This window comes from Cucurbita pepo, chromosome 11 (genome assembly GCF_057944985.1).
Source record: "Cucurbita pepo subsp. pepo isolate OVF chromosome 11, ASM5794498v1, whole genome shotgun sequence".
Classification (NCBI taxonomy): Eukaryota; Viridiplantae; Streptophyta; class Magnoliopsida; order Cucurbitales; family Cucurbitaceae; genus Cucurbita; species Cucurbita pepo.
In genome coordinates, this window is record NC_141808.1 from 17,258,036 (window position 1) to 17,277,886 (window position 19,851).

The window sequence follows — 19,851 nt, forward strand, 5'->3', positions numbered from 1 at the left end:
TAATTGCTACTACTGGACTTGAGACATTACAAATAGTATCAAAACCGGACACATTACTAGGGTTATTATTGTAGTTTTGTCACTTGATGGTCAGGATATTCTAAATTAACCAGGATTCTTTTGGCATGTTTTGTTATCAATCACATGTTTCTTAGAAAATTTATAGGAAATAACCCAACATATAATTTTTCAAAGCCACGGACAGCTTAACTTTAAAGCTTATATTATTTAGCCACCAAATAAGAGTCTACCTTGTTAATATGATTAGTAACTTTCGATTGTGATAACCATATGTATCAATATCACTCTTATTCAGATATGATCTCGATTAATTTATGTATATCTATTTTACTCGAGTGTCACGGTTGACAAATAAGAAAATTGGGTTTAAAAATAACTTAAAAAATTTATTGTGTATTGATAAAGTTGAATATGTACAATGTAATATTATTGATAAGCTTAATGTTTATGAATTAATTATTCCAAATATATTTTATTAGACTTCCTTAAAAATCTATCAACGGACAACGTTAATAATCTTGTCATATTTTGTTATGAAGGGGCAATATTGGAATACAGATATGCGGTTGCGTAAATTTGGGCTCACTGTGGTGGGCCGTCTCATTAATGGACCGACGACTATTGGACCCGATAGTTGGGCTCCTTGGGCCGTATGTATAAGACCGAGGGTGCGTTTATTTGTGATGAAATCTAAGAACCAATCACGTCCGTTCATTTTGGAAGCCCTAGATCCATAACACTTGCATGCAGCCATATAAAGTTCAGTTTGCGGCAGCGCTAGTTCTTCCACCGGAACGCGGGCAGCACAAGAGTCTTCCCTTCTCTTAACTCAGATCTTTTCTGAGCGGCTTCGTTGCTGTCTTTCCAATTTCTCTGTGAAAATGGCGACCCAGATGAGTAAGAAGAGAAAGGTTAGTCCACGAAATTTCTTAATTTGTACTTCTTTCCTCACCATCTCTACAACGATTGATCCGTTCTGTTATGTATTCATTGTGTTTTCTGTTCGATTTTGTTTCAGTTTGTGGCCGATGGAGTGTTTTTCGCCGAGCTAAACGAGGTTTTGACCAGGGAGTTGGCCGAGGATGGGTACTCCGGTGTCGAGGTTAGAGTCACTCCAATGCGCACTGAGATCATCATCCGAGCCACCCGCACCCAAAACGTTCTCGGTTAGTTTACCTTGGTTTTGAAATTCAATTGGTTAGACAACCTGCCTTTTTCGTTCATTGGATTTAATGGCATATTAACATTCATCGATATTACGTTCCTAATTTTCTTCCATTTTTTTGTTGGTTATTTAGGAGAAAAAGGTAGGAGGATTAGGGAACTCACCTCGGTTGTGCAGAAGCGGTTCAAGTTTCCGGAGAACAGTGTTGAGCTCTATGCCGAGAAAGTTAACAATAGAGGGCTTTGTGCTATTGCCCAAGCCGAGTCTCTTCGTTATAAGCTACTTGGTGGCCTTGCTGTGCGAAGGTACTTCTTCGTTTTCCTTTCCTTAACCACTTATAGAATTTTTATTATTGTTTTGTTGATTTGTCTTGGAAATGGAAATATGATTTATGATTAGGAAATAATGAAGATCACAGATTCCTTATTTTCTTGCACACAGCTCTGATATATGGTTCTAACAATCTCATTTATGGGATGACTTCGTTTTAGTTTCAATGCTTTCTTATGTCATCTACAAAGCAGATTGGTGTTTTGGTACCAATTTTGTGTCGGAAGGTGACCATATAAATTGTACTCTTCCGTTTGATAATCATTGTGGAATCATTTTGTTTCACACTGTAACCTTAGGGAGGAGACATGCTTCTGCCTCCATATTTTCCTCAAACTTTTTCCTCCATATTTTCTGAATCTAGAATGGAAAATTCACAATACGTTGAATTAGTACAATGAATACAGTTTATCATATATTAGCATAATTTACACATGCCAACCTCGTATTTTTGAAGGATAGGCAAATTAATAATATATTTTTAAAATTTTTATGTGGGGTGTAAGGACTCTGAGATTTGTGTGGTCTCCTGGAGGTGTGAATCAATAGTTTGAGCCTTGCCTCTAGGCTGAAGCCTTGAATTGGCTGTTCTTTAACTGAATGTTTGGTTTGTATACTTTTCATTGTTCGTGTGTATATTATTATCTACTAGATAATGTTGCTACTAAGACCTGCCCCTTTTATTCATAGTGGTAAAACATTGAAGTTGATTGATTTTGGGCCTATTAATAGTGACAGTTTCAGAGTGAAAGTATATTACTATTAGACAATGTGCTGCATGCTTATTTATGTTCTTTTTCCATCAGGGCATGCTATGGTGTTCTGAGATTCGTCATGGAAAGTGGAGCAAAGGGTTGCGAGGTTAGCTTGTAGCTCAATCCATTGTTATCACTATGTGCAAAGTTTGTATAGGGATGTTACATGTAATGCTCAACATGCAAACAGGTTATTGTCAGTGGAAAACTGAGAGCACAGCGTGCAAAGTCTATGAAGTTTAAAGATGGATATATGATATCTTCGGGTCAACCAGTGAGAGATTATATTGACTCAGCTGTTAGACACGTTCTTCTCAGACAGGTTAGCTTTTGAGAGGTCATAAAAACATGTGCTTACATAGTATATTGACTGTTGTGTTGATGTTATTTCTTTTTGGGTCAGGGAGTTCTTGGTATCAAAGTTAAGATCATGCTTGATTGGGATCCTAAGGGCAAGCAAGGCCCTACCACCCCTCTTCCTGATGTTGTCGTAATCCATTCTCCCAAGGAGGAAGAAGAAATCGTCCATAGACCAGCAGCAGCAGTTTTGACCACTGATATTGAGGTTCCAGTAGTAGTAGCAGCTTGAGAGGCTCTTTTTTTTTTCTTCTAGATATTTATCCATGGAATCAACCATCATCAATTTTGTATTTTCTGTCCCAAGATCTCGTTTCATGTCTCATTGATCTGTTGGTTTGAGCCTCCTGACTGCCCAGGTTTCTTTTGGATAATCAAACAAAATGCATATGGAGAACAGTTTTTTATGATCCCTTAGCCTTTTTATATATTATTAGCTTTTGCTTCATAATCATATATTTTGAACCTTTTGAACTGAATCTCATCTTTTCATTTCGTGTCCTTGCGTCTAGGTTTCGTTTCAAGGTTTCGTTTCAAGAATTTAGTAGAGTAATGAAAAATAATCGTTAAATCTTGATATGATAATCTTTCGACTCTGAATGTGGTGTCTACTGATTGGGTCTTGAATTAGGGAATTGAATTTCATTTTGAGTTACAGAAAGGAGGAAGATACTTTATATATGGTCTCATATATGGACTCATGAACTCAAGCATTCAATCACTATTATATTGAATGAATAATTGGCTTTTATTTTTTATTTGAATCTTAGAAAAAAGGAACTTTTATGAGCTCTAGCATGTAATAGGTCATCCCATCTTAGAAACAATTGAAAGACGATCTTTTAACGAAGGGATGGCTAGTCCAAGATAGTTGATTTTGGAAAAACACCATCATTTTGATTTTGGAAAAGAAAATTTATGCCAGTCCATTGAGAAATGGTATGCTACAAGTGGATTTTTAGGATGACTGACCCTTTTAATCCAGTCCATATAATGTCTTTTTCGGGAGCTCGAGGAAATGCATCTCAAGTACACCAATTAGTAGGTATGAGAGGATTAATGTCCGATCCACAAGGACAAATGATTGATTTACCCATTCAAAGCAATTTACGTGAGGGGCTGTCCTTAACGGAATATATAATTTCTTGCTACGGAGCGTGTAAAGGAGTTGTGGATACTGCTGTACGAACATCGGATGCTGGATATCTTACACGCAGACTTGTTGATGAAGGGAGATAGTACATCAAGCTATTCGCAAGGGCCAACTTGATCCTCTTCCCTAGAATCCCAGATGAAGGAACCCTAAGAGAGCCGCCGACTCCAACTACCGTCTATGTACGATCCATACTAGATCTGACCAACTGCCAATCTTACTTCCTCTACGCAAAAATTACCACCGTGATTGCACAGAAGTGTTAAGGAGGTTGGCAGAACCTCTAAAGCCCCGAGTGAAAAAGTGCTTTCGTTGTTGTGGAATAAGAAGCCTTTGTATTTTAATGCATGTATTCAATTTATTCGGAGCTATCAGAGCGGGAGGTTGGCAGAACCTCTAAAGCCCCGAGTGAAAAAGTGCTTTCGTTGTTGTGGAATAAGAAGCCTTCGTATTTTAATGCATGTATTTAATTTATTCGGAGCTATCAGAGCGGGATCCACTTTTTGGGGAATATGGGTCGAAGGAATAACAAGAATATTTCTAGTGGAACATCTTTCACAATCCCTATCACTAATAGACCAACGGATAAGTAATTTGACGCATTCACATCCAAATCATGAATGTTTGGAGTCCATATTATGCAAGAAGACATTGCTTTTGCTAATTCAAATTGAACGGTGATATAAAATCGGTCTATTTCAGCATCATATCCGTAGTTAGCGGCGCATTCATCATAGTTAGAAGCTCCAGCTCCGTATCAAGGTCACGGTCGATAATGATATGATATTGTCTAATTTAAGCATAAACTCTCATGCCTTTGCTTTGGGAGAATCATTAATCTCCACCACCTCCACCACCTCCACCACATCACAATGATATGATATTGTCTAATTTGAGTATATGCTTTGCTTTGGAGGAATCAGGGATCTCCATAATAATATGATATTGTCTAATTTGAGCATAAGCTCTTGTGCCTTTGGCTTCCCCAAAAGGTCTCATTCCTATAGATATGATATTCCTAGATTATAAACACATGATCATTCCCTAAATTAGCTAACGTGGGATTTTCATCCAACTCCTCTCCTTAATCGAGACTCGATTTTTTTTTTTTTATTCTTTTTGGAGTCTTCGAACAAAGTACACCATTTGTTCGATGCTTTGCTTTGAACTTGTCGAAAAGGGATAATATTCTTTGATTATAAATTCATAATTATTACCAAAATTAGGAACGTTAGACTTTCTTATGGGAGAATCTATAAAAGAATCTATAATATATGGGATGGATGAGGTGGGTTAAAAATGGTTCATGCTAATTGGTTCATTTGTTGATTGGGATCTCGGAATAAGGGACGGTAAAAGGGATTTGTTTCTAAATTTGAAGGTGAAGGTGATTTTGTTGGTTGGGAATAAATAGACTTTTATCACGTATTGCCCAAAATTGGATAAAAAGGATACAAATTTCAATTTATTGCATTATTCATTCTTTTCCTTTGGAAAGAACAAAAAATGAAAAGGAAAATTAAGTGTGACCAAATGCAGAATTTGGTTATGCACCGCCACAACAAGACATAGCTTCCATTTGTGTCAGTATTACGCGTAATTCTGGGTTTTGCATGCATGCATTTGCTTCTTAAGTTTCGTCAACATAACGCCTTTGCTACGCCCTATTTTCTTGTTTTTTTCCTGACATGTTTCAATCCATTCCATGGGCTCGATTTCCACTCTCCCCCTTATAAATAATTCCCCTCTTCTTCTTCTTCCTCTGCACATTCTCCTCGTTCACTTCAATTTGCGACAATGCTTTCACCACTCTGCTCTGCCCTCCCTGCTCTCTCTATCCCCACCTCCAACTCCACTGCTGTTCCCCAAGTCTCTGAATGGTTCGAGGAGCAACTCGAGGATGATCTCAAATGGTCCTTTGCAGTCAACAGGTCCATTCCTTTTTTTTTTTTTTTTCTTTCTCCTGCCCATTACGTGTTTGTTAAAATGTCTTCCCCTTCTTTCCTCATCCAATTCATCTCCTGTTTCCCGGAGTTGTTTCATTGTAGACTGCATGAAGCAAATTCAACAAATTCTAACAAATTCTAACAAATTCTAACAAATTGTGACATTCCATTCCTTTAGGATACTTCATGCTGCAACCAGCAAGTTCCAAGATATAGTTCTGCTGGACACCAAGCGATTTGGGAAGGTTTGCATGATCCCACATCACTTTCAATTTCCTTTCCGACTACACTTTATTCATTTAATTCAAAGCTTTTTAGGCTCTGTTGCTTGATGGGAAGCTGCAAAGTGCTGAAAAAGATGAGTTCATTTATCATGAGTCCATGGTTCATCCTGCTCTGTTACTGCACCACAAGTATACACGCTGTGTTCATATTTGGTTTACCTCTTTTTAACTATTCTTGTTGTGGGTACTGAAATTCTTTTGGTTTTGTGAATGATTTCAGCCCCAAAACAGTGTTTATACTGGGAGGTGGAGAAGGGTCTACTGCTAGAGAGACACTAAAGCACAAAAGTATTGAGAAAGTTGTGATGTGCGATATTGATAGGGTATGTCTCTTGAAATCCTGAGATACACTCAGTTTAGTTTATATATTATCAGTGAAGTGAGTGAAGTGTTGTAACTGTCCAAGCCCACCGCTAGTAGATATTGTCCTTTTAGGGCTTTCCCTCTTGGGCTTCCTCCACACCCTTATGTGAGATATCACAATCTCCTACTGGGCCCAGCATTTTCGCTAGCACTCGTTTCTTTCTCCCATTGATGTGGGACTCCCACCAAATGCACTCCCTTTGTGGCCAACGTCCTTACTGGCACACCGCCTCGTGTCTACCCCTTTGGGGAACAACCTCCTCACTGGCACATCGCATGATGTCTGGCTTTGATATCATTTGTAATGGCCTACCCCCTTCGGGGAACAACCTCCTCGCTGGCACATCGCATGGTGTCTGGCTCTGATATCATTTGTAATGGCCTACCCCCTTCGGGGAACAACCTCCTCGCTGGCACATCGCATGGTGTCTGGCTCTGATATCAATCCGCTTTGGGCTTTCCCTTTCGAGCTTCTCTAAAGGCTTTAAAATGTGTCTGCTTCTACACCCTTATAAACTGTATTTCGTTCTCTTCGCCAACGAATGTGGGATATCAAAAGTGTAGTTCATATTCATATTGTAGGATGTTGTCAATTTCTGCCTCGCACATCTGAGCGAAAATCAAGATGCATTTCAGGACGAGAAGCTTCATATCATTTTTGAGGACGCAAAGTGAGTAGTTTATATCTCAACTTTTGCTTGAATGAATTCAATATTTCAAAAGGGTTAACCTGAAAACTTAAAAAGGGTGGGATTGGAGAGACAACCCGAGAAGTTCGACGTAATCATCAGTGATTTAGCCGATCCACATGAAGGAGGACCCTGCAATCATCTGTACACTAAATCATTCTACGAGGAAGGGATTAAGCCCAAGCTGAATGACAATGGTATCTTTGTTACTCAGGTACATTATATAACATATTCAAGCCCCTCTGCTATTGTTACTGAGATTTAACTTAAGGGTGTCCTAAAATGCAGGCTGGCCCTTCCGGTATTCTCTCCTACAATGTCTTCTCATCAATATACAACACCGTAAAGCATGTCTTCAAATGTAAGACAACTTTCCCTGGATGCATTTGTAGAGATAACCTTTTGTTTTGAAACAAGGCTTCTTAGATCTAAATTTGAAGCGCTCTGTTTGGTCTAACATCTTTTGTTTTATGTGCACAGATGTGATTGCATACACAGCTCATATTCCATCCTATGCAGATTCGAGCGGATGGGTTCTGGTAAGCAACTAGAAAGAGTTCGAATGACTTTCTAAGTGCTTAAAAATATTTACTTTTTAAACCGTTGAAAAGTTTGAGAGATGGCACGTTATAATATGGTTTTATACAAAATTGTAACGACAGGCTAGTGATCATCCTTTTAAACTGGACATCGAAGATCTCGACAAGAGGATACGTGAGAGAGTTCGAGGCGAGCTACGCTACTTGGACGGTGCATTCATCGTGTCATCAACAGTCATAAACAAGACCATTCGTACAGCGTAAGTACAAAGATAGTTGATCTTCATCGTCTCGATTCGTTGAGCGGAAAAAAAAAAAAAAGAAAATCGTGTTTGATGAGGTTGTGGTTGTGCGTGCAGGATGATGAATGAGACTCATGTGTTCACTGAGGAAGATGCGAGGTTCACTCATGGCCAAGGGCTGGCTAGCCATGCCTAGAAGCTGCAAGCTTTGAACTTCATTTCTCACAATTCATGGCTTATCTTGTCATCTTTACATTTAAAAATAAGACTTTAGAAAATTTAATGGCGTAATCTTATGTAAGAAAATGATTGGATTGTGAGTTTGAATTTTCATTGAAAAGGCTTAAATGTGGAAATAAGTGAAAGTTGAAGGACTAGAACTTGCAATTATATAATTTTATAGGCCAAATTCTGCGATTTTTAATGTTCTCATAGAAATTTCTACAAATTTACCATTTTATTTCAAATCTATCAGACAAGTTGGAGGGTATTTTGGTAATTTTGTACGTCGAGGAAAAAAAAAAGAAAGAAAAAAAGAAAAAGAAACCGCCATCAGATCCCCGCGCGTATATAAACTGACGTCCCGCTAAATCTCGAAGAGTTTCGACCGAGGACGGGAGATTATCGTCTTCATTTGTTCGCCGTTGGTGTTAAGACTCTGAATTTTCTTTGTAATTAAGCTCCATTTCCGTTTGCTTTGCTTCACCACGGCCATTTCATTCTCCCAGTTCTTTTCTTGAACTTCAATTCCACTCGCATTGCTTCTCAATCTTACTTTCTCTTCCATTTTCCTAGGGTTTTCATCAGTTTCTTTGTAATCGTTTACTTTATTTTCACGATTCATTCCCGAGCTCTCTTGCGGTCGCATCTGCATCATGCCGGTGCATCTCACGCCGAATGCAATCTCTGCAATTGTCGCTGGTGACGTTAATTCCAAGCCCCTGGTGCAGGTCCTAGATATCAAGCTGATCGGTAATACGCAGGAGAGGTACAGCCTCTTGATCTCCGATGCTGTTTCTACCGAGCAGGCTATGCTCGCAACTCAGCTCAATGATATTATTAAGACTGGACGAGTCAAGAAAGGATCAGTTATCCAGTTGATCGATTATGTTTGCAGTCCCATTAAGAGCCGCAAGTCCGTTCTCTCCCTCGTACTTCATTAATTATTATTTTTTTTTCATCGTGATGGATTATTATAATTATATTCTGAAAAAATCTAGCCGTATGTGGTGTCATTATTCATTTTTCATTGGCTTACTGGCCTTCTCGGACAACGTGATGCAAGTTTAGAAAACTAGGTGCGCATTTGAAGTTTTGAGATAAATCATTTAGTGATGCATAGTTGAAACGGAGAAATGGTTATTTTGCTCTGCGTTGAAATATCTTATAGAAAACAGTTTGTATGCTTGTTTGAAATGATTGGTGTATGTATGAATTACCGTCTAAAGTTGATACTAGTGTATTAAATTTTAATCATGCATTAATTGTTCATTTAAATTATTAAGTGGCTTGGTGCCGATAGACTGCTGCTCTCTTCTGTTGTTAAAATCTGTGTACATGAACACATCGTGGGAGAAAATTTTCTATTGTCTGTTTATATGCTTGTTTGAAATGTTCAATGCATGCATGAATTACTGTCTAAGGTTGATAGAGTTTATTAAATTTTAATCATAATCAGTTGTCCATTCGAACTGTTAGGTCTCTACACAAGTGGTTTAGCGTTGAAAGATTGTTCTCTCTTTTTGTTCCTGTTAAAATCTGTGTATATGAACACATCACGGTATAAAATATTCTTTCATCAGTTTACATACCTGTTTGAAGTTAGGTGGATGTTAGAATACTGTCTAAAATTGATACAGTTATTAAATTTTAATTGTTTATTAATTGTCCATTTGAATTGTTAGGTTTGTACAGAAGTTTTTTTTGGTGCCATTTAGGTTGCTTTTTGCTCCTTTTGTTCTTGTTAAAATCTGTTTATATGAACACATCATGGGAAAAGAAGGTTTTATTGTCAGTTTATATGCATATTTGAGATAATGAAACGTTCGGTGCATGCATGATTTACTGTTTATGATTGATACAGTTTATTAAATATTAATCTTACTCGTTGATTGATCGTCCATTTGAATTATAAGTCTTACATAACTTGTTTCAGGTCTGTACACAAGTTTTAAGTATCTTTAGATTGTCATTATTTGCTTGTATTCTTGTTAAAATCTGTGTATATGAACAAATCATGAAGAGAAAAAGGATCCTGTTGTTAGTTTACATGCTTGTCTGAATGTTTTGTGCATACATGAATTACTTTCTATGGTCGATATGGTTCATTAAACTTAAATCATGGATTGAATGTCCATTTGAGTTATTATATTTTTACACAAGTGGTTTAATGCGATAGATTGCCGTTTTCTCCTTTTGTCTCATTAAAATCTGTGTACATGAACAAATCGTGGGAAAAATGTCTTATTGTCAGTTTATCTGCTTGTTTTGAAATGCCAGGTGCATGCATGAATTACTGTCCAAGGTTATTGACTTTTTATGACCGACTAATTGTCCATTTGAATTGTTTGGTTTGGGTCTCGTTCCAGTCTCTCATATTCTTGTTATAAGCTGAGTATGTGTACACGTCATGACATGAGATAGAAGGAACTATTGTTAGGTCAGCTGTTCAAATAATGTTGCTTTGTGGGTATGTCTTCGTGATCATGTTAATTATGGTATCTTACTTCCCATTCTATGCAGACCGTAGCTTTGTAAACTAGATGACTTGTAAATTCTTCACAGTAGGATGGATGTTATAATTGAGCAGGGAAGGTTTTTCCCTTTTGAGTTAACTCTACTTCCGACTTGAATTGCTGTAACTAGAGCCAATACTGATTTCTCTACTATCTTTCTATGCAGGGTTATTGTTGTGCTCAGCCTGGAAACTATTATATTGGACAGTGAGATAATTGGGAATCCAAAATCATCTGCTCAATCAGAGAATTTTGCACAAAAGGCAATGCCATCTGGAAATTTAGAGCAACCTGCCAAGGTTGGTAATCGTCTTGTGAGTGCCAGAAATCCAGTTAATAATGTGCAGAGCTTCCAAGCTACAGTTCAACCTCCGTATCAGCCACCTCCAAATTATAAAAATCATGGTGCAATCATTAAGAATGAGGCACCAGCCCGTGTAATTCCCATAGCTGCGTTGAATCCTTATCAGGGACGATGGGCTATAAAGGCAAGAGTTACTGCAAAGGGTGATCTCCGTCGCTATAATAATGCCAAAGGTGATGGAAAAGTTTTCTCTTTTGACCTCCTTGATTCTGATGGAGGAGAGATACGTGTGACCTGCTTCAATGCTGTTGTTGATCGATTCTACGAGGTCATAGAAGTTGGTAAAGTTTACTTGATTTCTAAAGGTAGCCTAAAACCTGCGCGGAAGGATTTCAATCACCTAAACAATGAATGGGAGGTTTTCTTGGAGGCATCTTCCACTGTGGAACATTGTCCAGATGAAGATGATACCATACCAAGACAGCAGTTTTCTTTTAGACCTATCAGTGAAATTGAAAATGCTGAAACCAACTCTATTCTGGATGTTATTGGTATTGTAACATCCATCAATCCATCAATTCCTGTTTTGAGGAAAAATGGTATGGAAACTCAAAGAAGAGTTCTGAATTTGAAGGATGCGTCTGGCAGGAGTGTCGAGCTGACACTGTGGGGAGATTTTTGCAACAAAGAAGGTCAAAATCTGCAAGAAATAATTAACTCGGGCCTCTCGCCAGTTTTGGCTGTGAAGTCTGGGAAAGTAAGTGATTTCACTGGGAAATCCATTGGGACAATTTCTTCTACACAGCTTTTCGTAAATCCAGATCTTTCTGAGGCTCTCATCTTGAGAGACTGGTACGATGGTGGGGGGAAGAATACTACTTCTCTGTCTATTTCTAAAGAAATTATGTCAGGATCTGCCAAGAATGAGATTCGAAAGTCTGTATCTCAGATAAAAGATGAAGGACTTGGCAGATCTGATAAGCCAGATTGGATAACCGTGAAAGCAACAATATCGTTTATTAAAACAGATTCCTTCTGCTACACAGCATGTCCATTAATGATTGGAGATCGACAATGCAACAAGAAGGTGACTAGATCAGGAAACTCAAAGTGGCTGTGTGACCGGTGCAATCAAGAATTTGAGGATTGCGATTACAGGTATCTTCTCCAAGCCCAAATCCAAGACCATACTGGATTGACATGGGTGACCGCCTTCCAGGAAACTGGTGAAGAGATTCTGGGTGTCTCAGCCAAGGAGTTGTACATGTTGAAGTATGAACAGCAGGATGATGTCAAGTTTGGTGAAATAATCAGAAGTAAAATTTTCGATCAATTTCTGTTTAGACTCAAAATCAAGGAGGAGATGTACGGGGATGAACAGAGAGTGAAAAATACTGTAGTTAAGGCAGATCGGGTAAACTATTCTTCAGAAAGCAAATATATGTTGGATTTGCTTTCAAAGAGGTAACAAATTATTTCTTGCCGATTAGGCGATATAATTCTGTCCAGAATTATTTTACTCTTGGAGGACGAACATATGTTCTTTTTTTTCAGACATTCGTAGAATAAAATGTATTCAGGCAAAGCGAAAGTGATGGTTTGAGCAAATAGGTACTTTACATTCAATATATATCACAGTTTCTGGTGATTTACGGCAGGAGCCGCATATTACACACAAAACACAGAAACAACCACTACAGACAATGGAACATCATGGGACGACGGCGTTATGAAGAAAGGAAAATGAGAACAGAATTGGTGGAATGTCATCCTCCTCAGCTCAGGTACGCTTGACCGGATCGAAATTGGAAACGCCGATAATCGCACCCAAGATAGCAGCGACGACTACTCCACCGGCGGCAATGCTGAGCAAGAAATTCTTTAGAGAGGGACTAACTCCAGGCCCAGCAGCTTCAGCCACCTCAGGAAGCACCATGGAGGCCGTCAGTGCAGTAGCAGCGAGTCCAGCAACTGCCTTCTCCTTCAAAGAAGCCCGCACTTGGAACTTGGCTCTGGAGTTTGATGAAGCGGTTGGCTTGTTGGAAGGCCTCAAAGGCAATGCCTTAGCGAAGGCGTCGGTGCTCCTTGCTCTCTTCTGGGTCGCAGTAGTAATTGGCATAGCCATTGAAACTGCGGAAGTTGAAGCCATTGGGTTCTGTCTTGCCTCTTCTCAGTCAATCTTGATTGAAGCTTTTACTAAGCTCTCTCTCTCTCTCTCTCTCTCTCTCTCTCTCTCTCTCTCTCTCTCTCTCTCTCTCTCTCTCTCTCTCTCTCTCTCTCTCTCTCTCTCCTGACTTGATTTTAGGATATTGAGGGAAGATAGATAGAGGTGGTGGTGGAAGCTTGACCCAGTGAGCGGTCCAAATTGAAGGTGTCCTGTCCGACGTGGCAAGTTTTGGACTTGAAACTGAAGATAACATTATCTTGTTGGCCCAATGACCTTTCAGGATTTGTTTGGAGGATGTTGCTGCAATATCGAAATATTATTCGAACTATTGTTATATTTTCTCAATCATTGTGGTGGTATTATTTAGTTGGAAAATTTGGTATTCTTGGTTAATTAAGGATTCTGCACTACAATTTGACTGTTATACTTGCCCATTTAACACAGGAACTTGATGGTTATCTAACTCTGGGGTAGCTGCTATTTTTATAGCCGTGTTGCTGGCTGTGGTACATTACAGACTTCGATGAATCCAACTGCAAAAAAGTTAAAGACGGCAATTGGTAACTACTACGGTTTTTTTTTGGATTAGAGATCCACCAAAAATGGGCAGTTGTAGTGTAATTTAGAAGCCATGTTGATGGTATAGTTTGGCTAAACATAATACGTTTCTATTTTTGTCTGTTTTTCAGTTTGGCACTCCGGTTTTGGGTATACATACACTCCAATTTTCATTCAATTAGATGGGTTAATCTACAATTTGGACCTGGACTAGTATTCTCTCAAGTGGACTTGGGCCCATTTACGCTTATGCCTCCAAGACATGAGGTCAGAATCTAAACTAGCCCAATATCTCCTACCGATTCAATTTTCATTAATTTGCACTAATTTTAATCTAAAAAGTGTAAAAATCTTCATAACCTTCTTAATTTTAATAAACTAAAAGTTCGCGCAAAAATAACTATTTCTATATTGTTTTTTCTTCTTTGATTGATTAAGAAATCTCTCAAATAAAATAGTTTCCAACTAACTGCAAACCCATAGTACAAAATCATTCATTATTTTGAATTCTGAAAAGTGTTTCTTAAAGTCTTTTATGTATTTATGTAGAAAACAAATTTAAGAAAATAATTATTAAGTAAAAACAGATTTTAAAATAGTTGAAGAAAACACATTAAAAAGCAACAGATCGATCCTGGTTTTTTTTTTTTTTTTTTTTAAATTAAAAAAATTATTGTTCTTTGTTTATTTTGAAATTGGTATATAGAAATGAAAGAAAAATGATTTATACCCCTAAATTTTATCTGTTGAATCAATTACAACTCTAAACTATTAATTGTATCAAGTTCAAGACTTTCATAATTGAACCAATTTTTTTAAACAAGTGAGTAGGGATTTCCATCCAAATGAGTTTATTTTTAAAAAAAATTCCTTTTTAGGGAAGACTTAAATGGCTTTACTATTAGAAACTTAAATGAGGTGACCAAAAATGCACCCTACGCCCAAGACAAAGGGTTAAGTTTCCTGCCTGTCTACAGCTTTCCATTACTCATTACAGGCAATGGCATTGTCATATGAAATAGCTTGTTTTGTGCCAATTTTGCATACTACAATCTTCCTCATTGTCTGAGAATCCTTCCATGTCGGTTGTTGAGAAACAAACACTCTTCAGTCTCCACTAACATTTGTCTTCCACAGATTTCACCCTCTTCTTCACTGTCCACTCCAAAACTACATATCAACCTTCAGTTCTTCTGTACCACAAAAATCTTCACGGTTTAGTTTTTGCAATCTTTGCCTGTTCCTCCAATTATTTTAACTCACTACCTGTCTCCCCAATTACCTCTTCTTTTCATTTCTTCTGCATCATTGTCTCCTCTGCTGATCCTTCCAGTTTCTCTTTCTGCAGTGCCCAACATAAACCAGATTTGTTTGTTCAGATGGGAAGTTTTCCATACCTGAAATCATTGTGTATTCTATGATTATCAAAAGCAGGACAAAGCATTCTTGGTGGAATAGTAGCCTGTCTGCGAAGGCAACCAGTTGAATTTGAGTTTCCCCTGTTTTGTCATTTTCCCTTGTTTCAAACCTGTAAAAAGCCAATCAAACTCAAACAATTAACCAAAGCACACATTAAAATCAGTAAACAGAAGGCTCCCCTAAAGAAGATCCTGACTTAGAAGCCAGTGCCACCATCTTCCTTTATGTTACTTAACTTCCATTACTTTCCTCCCTGACTTCTCTTTTGGCAGGAATTCATCGGGGAAATGCTTGACCATAGCCATGATTTTGCAGCCCTTCCTTGCTTCAGAGACACTTCTGTAAGTTTTAAAATCAACAAGTTGGGCAGGTAATTTCAATCACCAAGCACACTCACTCCCTGTGGTTAGAACCGGATAGACCCTCTCGAGTCTCAGCTCAACTTTAGCATTTTCTTTTGAACTATTTGTCTAACGCAGTTTTTCATTCATCCCTCTCCTGCAACCCATTGATTCTATTGATCCAGTCCTTGTAGAAGAATCTAAATAGTGGTGTGACTTCTAAACTAATCTTCTGTAGTTCTCTTTAGTTTAAATAAAAGTCCCGTTTCTGCCCATAAATAGACATCTCTATTGCTAACAAATAACAGGTTCTCTACACTTGTGAATTAGAGAGGGAGGAAGCCCGCACATCTTAATCTCTTCCATTGATATTGACACATGAGGAATTAAAGTTTTACATCCACCATACTACAATACATAGAGGCAATGCCTCTTCAACCAAAATGTAAGACAGAGGGGAAAAAAGCTATTAAAAAATTAAAATCTAACATCCACATATTGTGAAAACTACACGCGACTTGGTTTCGCATGTATATGTATACCCCCAAACATCATAGGATGCCAACACTAACAGCACTGGAAAGATCTCTATAAGGGAGACTTCTTACTAGTATGGCAATGATCATAAATTTTGAAAAAGTACCACTTCTTTCGGACTTTAGAAAAGCGCACGTTGCCAGATTTTTTGCACTAATTCTCTTACAAGTATTGCTCGTGTATTCTGGCTCGATTTTCTTCCCACCACAATCTAGCATGCATCTCCCCAAATTTTTCCCGGCTGCAACATTCAAAGATGACAGAACAAGGTCAACAGAGCTGTCAATAGTGGGTGGCATTGTCAAGTATCAACTAATCTTATGATAGAATTCTAGACGAATGTTAACTTCAATTTTCATTATGTTAGTCAACCTTGGAAATATATGAACTTGGTTAGTGATAGGGGATAACAAGATTCTCATTTGTAGCAATGGCAAGCTCTAGAAAATTTCTGAAAGCTACGTACGTTAAATAAATTGAAATCAAGATGATGCAGAATGTTTAGTACCTGAATCTGACTCTTCTGAGTTCCCTTTTGCCGCCAGGCAAAGCTCTAATTGTAATATAAACCCCTGCCTCGTCTTGTTCGACCCATTCAGACTCAAGATCACTAGCATTACTGATGGATAGTTCTCCTGAACGATCTGCATCCCTTGATGAACTGCTTCTCATGGATGCATCAATGGAAGATGTTTCTGTCTTTGCACAACTGATGCTAGAGAGTTTAGGAGTGGAGGTCAGACCTGAATCTTGGTACTGCCGATACTGCATTGGCTGATATTCAAGTGAATCTGGGGATGAATAACTCACACCCGCTCCAATGGGACGGTGGAGATTGCGAGGCAAGCGTTCTGCAGTTAGTGGAGGTGTTACAGGGCTGTGTTCCACAGATTCTATTTTTGAGCTTTGCTGTTTCAGGGGAGAGGGGGGCCTCATCAATATGATACAGTATACACAACACAAACATTATATTGCACACAACTATCATTTTTGTATAATTTCAAAATGCTATCAGTCTTCCAAGCGTTGCCACTGAGCTATAAGCTTACCTCATCCTCGGATCTCGGTGGGGTTGGAAGAGGAAAGGCTTGCCGGTTGAACCTCTGAACATTGTATAGTTCCATAACTCTATCATAGTTCTCTGCCCACCATCTTTGAGCTTGCCATTTATTGAATACGTCTCGACTAATCAAGATGGATACGAAAACAAAAACAACAATCAAACTCTACATAAAAAAGTACTCCCCACTACATGGATAATAGGGGGTACTTTTTTGATGGAGTATACATGGATAAAAGGGGGTTGTAGTGGGGAGTACTTTAACCTATAACACACAATATTGAAAGAAATTGCTATACATGTCACGGTCATAGAGATCAGATATCACACTATACATATGGAACTAAAAATTTTGTCTTCCTCTCTTGTTCTCACTCATAATTAACAAGAGATATGGATTACCAAAGATAAAACATTTTCACAGCAATGGACCTAGCAAAGAATATTGTTCTCGTCACATACAATGACCTTTTAGTTTCACCCTAGTGTTGCTAATCATGAAAATTCTTAATAGGAGCCAATTTGGTCAAAAATTAAATAATATAAAAGAAAAAAGAAAAAAGCAAGGAGAAACTTTAATGCTTTGAATAAAGTAGTTCTGGTGGTATCAAATATTGACTCTGTGCCCAAGGCCTATTAACCACTAGATCCAAACCCCTCGAACTTTTCTTTATTAGGCTAACAGACCGAGATATTATGATAGGATCTCGTCTAATTGGTGTCACGTAGCTTAGATAAAGTCAATCTAAAGGTGTAATGACCTAGGCCCACCGCTGGCAGATATTGTCCTTTTTAGGTTTTTCCTTTCGAGCTTCTCCTCAAGTCTTTAAAACGCGTACCACCTTATAAGGGGTCTTTCGTTCTCCTCCCCAACCAACGTGGGATATCACAAGAGGGTTATGGATGAGACCAATAGGATAGAAGAGATATTTAAATTGGTGGAGATGAAGAATAACCTTGTTTGGTGTTCAATTTTGCTTGGGCTGTGGGTAAGCCAGTATTTAACTCGATTAGCAGAAGACAAATCCAGGAGAATCAGGGTAGGCGTGAAGAATTCTTGAAAAGAAAGAGAAGAGGAAGAGAATTCCCCGACACGACGACAATTCTGGGAATAAAGTTTCCCCACCACAATCAAATTTGCCCCCACCCACCACTCCCACGTCACAATTGAGTTTTACTTTTGGACTTTTTCTTCATTGCTTTTCATGAGAAGGCGTGATCTTTACTGAGAAAAAATCAGACCCCACAATTCCAAAGGAGATTACTCCAACCCTCTGTTTCAACCTTTCTTTGTTTTAAATATATTCTTCCTCGCCTCTTCCAACCAAAAATAAGCTCTGGTGACGCACAAAGCCAAAGAAATTCCAGAAGGGCAAATAAACCATAAAAAAATGAACTGAAAAGTAATGGAAATAAGATCCAAGCACGTCCCCAACTCCCAGTAAATGACCCACTAAGAGGGCCGCTTCTATTGCTAATTAAGAAGTCGAAAAAGATGGTGGGGAGGTGATTATGAAGCCCCACCGCACATCCTTATTCACATCTGCTATATCATTAAAGTCAAACCAAACCGCAAAGTAACTTGTTAAAAAGAAACCAAAAGAATTTGTACCGTCGATGTTATTCTGTGTAGAGCGTACCTGAAACGTATCCGTTTCAGATCATTCCCTCCTCGAGGAAGTGAAACGAATGTGATTAACACACCGGGTTCCACCTGCGCCACCCACTCCTTTGGTTCGCTCTCCTCGACGTACACAACTGGGTCAACTCGGCGCCCACTCAGTGAATTGGGGGTTCCTTCTCCGCTTGAAATCCCCTTCAGCCTCGCTTCCATCTCCTTGCCCCATGTTCTCGTTTTCGTCGAGCTCAAGCTCCCGGATCGCTTGTAAGCCCACTTGAACCGCTCTGAGTCGGCATCTGACTGTGAGCTGCAGTTCTTGAGTCGACTCTGCGGTATCGGCCCTGCGCAAGGGTTGCAAGTTCGGTACGATCCGGAGGCTTTTAACGCCATGTCTTTGAGCTAAAAAGAATAAACCAACAATGAACATGAACATTAAATTCCCTCATTCCAGTCATGAGAACAAGAAATTGATAACTAGGAGAAAAGGAGTTTGATCTCGAAGTACCTGACCTGTCAGAGATTTGACAGATTGTTGCTTATTCCCAGGTCCATTGACGGAGTCCGATTCTTCAATTTGAGTCAAGGAGCCATCTCCGAGTTTCTTAGAACGAACTATGCATGTCAGCATTTTCACCTCTTACAGTACTTCTCCAGCAGCCCAATTTCAAGCAGCGAAGTAAATGTCAAATCGCTGCCCTCGCTTTCGGACGCTGATAAGCCAAATTTTGCTTAAAAACAAATTCTAAAAATGAACTTAAAAAATATAGAAGTCGATCAAGAACAAAGGGAAGAAGACTAAGACTAAGACTAGCAAAGCGCAGATTCTCACTCTTGAATCCTTAGTTTCTCCTGAAAAATTAGGAATCGGTTGTTCTGGTACAGTTTTGACGCGATGAAAACAAGACAGCGCCGCTGTTCACCCTCAGACTGATTCAATCCAACCATAGACTAAGCTCCAGCGATTCCTGTAAAAAATGGAAAGGGAAATGGAAATGAAAATGACAACCTCGCGAGGTCTAATAATGGAACGAAAATAGAGAAAAAGAAAGGTACAGAAACCGTGTGATCGGAGAGGAAATGGCGCATACTCCGGCGGGAAGTGAAAGGAGAGCGTCAAACAAATTGCTGGTTGCCGGGCAATTGCAATAATTATGGCATGTCTTCAATTTTCATTTCACCAACTGTGCGATTTCCCTTTCTCCTTACCTGCTACCGGCTACCGGCTACATACCGGTTGCTGTTGCGCGGTCTTTATGTTTCAAGTT

General features: G+C 38.8%; 5 protein-coding genes across 14 annotated transcripts; 3 read left to right on the forward strand and 2 right to left on the reverse strand.

The window, feature by feature from the left end:
- Positions 1-772: 772 nt before the first annotated feature.
- LOC111805445 (small ribosomal subunit protein uS3y) lies at positions 773-3,038 on the forward strand. The gene is made up of 6 exons (XM_023690554.2): positions 773-932; positions 1,040-1,187; positions 1,320-1,491; positions 2,323-2,377; positions 2,462-2,593; positions 2,675-3,038. Exons 1-6 carry the CDS (start codon positions 903-905, stop codon positions 2,858-2,860), a joined length of 723 nt encoding a protein of 240 aa, XP_023546322.1. The 5' UTR covers positions 773-902; the 3' UTR covers positions 2,861-3,038.
- A 2,225-nt stretch (positions 3,039-5,263) lies between these two features.
- LOC111805444 (thermospermine synthase ACL5) lies at positions 5,264-8,261 on the forward strand. Its single transcript, XM_023690553.2, has 10 exons — positions 5,264-5,712; positions 5,906-5,972; positions 6,046-6,140; positions 6,232-6,334; positions 6,957-7,045; positions 7,121-7,277; positions 7,352-7,424; positions 7,544-7,602; positions 7,726-7,862; positions 7,962-8,261. Exons 1-10 carry the CDS (start codon positions 5,579-5,581, stop codon positions 8,038-8,040), a joined length of 993 nt encoding a protein of 330 aa, XP_023546321.2. The 5' UTR covers positions 5,264-5,578; the 3' UTR covers positions 8,041-8,261.
- A 161-nt stretch (positions 8,262-8,422) lies between these two features.
- RPA1A (replication protein A 1A) lies at positions 8,423-15,647 on the forward strand. Of its 5 annotated transcripts, none has more exons than XM_087128055.1 (5): positions 8,423-8,979; positions 10,746-13,610; positions 13,740-13,875; positions 14,746-14,823; positions 14,957-15,647. In XM_087128055.1, the coding sequence occupies exons 1-2, from the start codon at positions 8,720-8,722 to the stop codon at positions 12,349-12,351; spliced, it is 1,866 nt and encodes a 621-aa protein (XP_086984181.1). In that variant the 5' UTR covers positions 8,423-8,719; the 3' UTR covers positions 12,352-13,610; positions 13,740-13,875; positions 14,746-14,823; positions 14,957-15,647. The 5 variants fall into 5 exon arrangements, with proteins under 5 accessions (XP_086984181.1, XP_086984182.1, XP_023546313.2 ...); XM_087128056.1 differs by lacking the exon at positions 14,746-14,823 and having other exon boundaries at positions 10,746-13,406; positions 13,495-13,610; positions 15,300-15,647; XM_023690545.2 differs by having other exon boundaries at positions 14,746-15,647.
- LOC111805446 (uncharacterized) lies at positions 12,482-13,032 on the reverse strand. The gene has a single exon (XM_023690555.2). The coding sequence runs from the start codon at positions 13,030-13,032 to the stop codon at positions 12,664-12,666; it is 369 nt and encodes a 122-aa protein (XP_023546323.2). The 3' UTR covers positions 12,482-12,663.
- LOC111805442 (protein Brevis radix-like 4) lies at positions 14,523-19,797 on the reverse strand. Of its 6 annotated transcripts, XR_015422823.1 has the most exons (9): positions 19,646-19,797; positions 19,416-19,551; positions 19,092-19,296; positions 18,606-18,985; positions 16,955-17,090; positions 16,414-16,814; positions 16,012-16,146; positions 14,891-15,136; positions 14,523-14,801 (listed from the first exon to the last, which is right to left on the reverse strand). XR_015422823.1 is itself a non-coding variant. In XM_023690549.2 (7 exons), the coding sequence occupies exons 3-7, from the start codon at positions 19,212-19,214 to the stop codon at positions 16,068-16,070; spliced, it is 1,119 nt and encodes a 372-aa protein (XP_023546317.2). In that variant the 5' UTR covers positions 19,215-19,296; positions 19,416-19,551; positions 19,646-19,797; the 3' UTR covers positions 15,933-16,067. The 6 variants fall into 6 exon arrangements, 4 of the variants coding, with proteins under 4 accessions (XP_023546317.2, XP_086984184.1, XP_086984183.1 ...); XR_015422822.1 differs by having other exon boundaries at positions 14,523-15,136; XM_023690549.2 differs by lacking the exons at positions 14,523-14,801; positions 14,891-15,136 and having other exon boundaries at positions 15,933-16,146.
- Between the last annotated feature and the right edge of the window lie 54 nt (positions 19,798-19,851).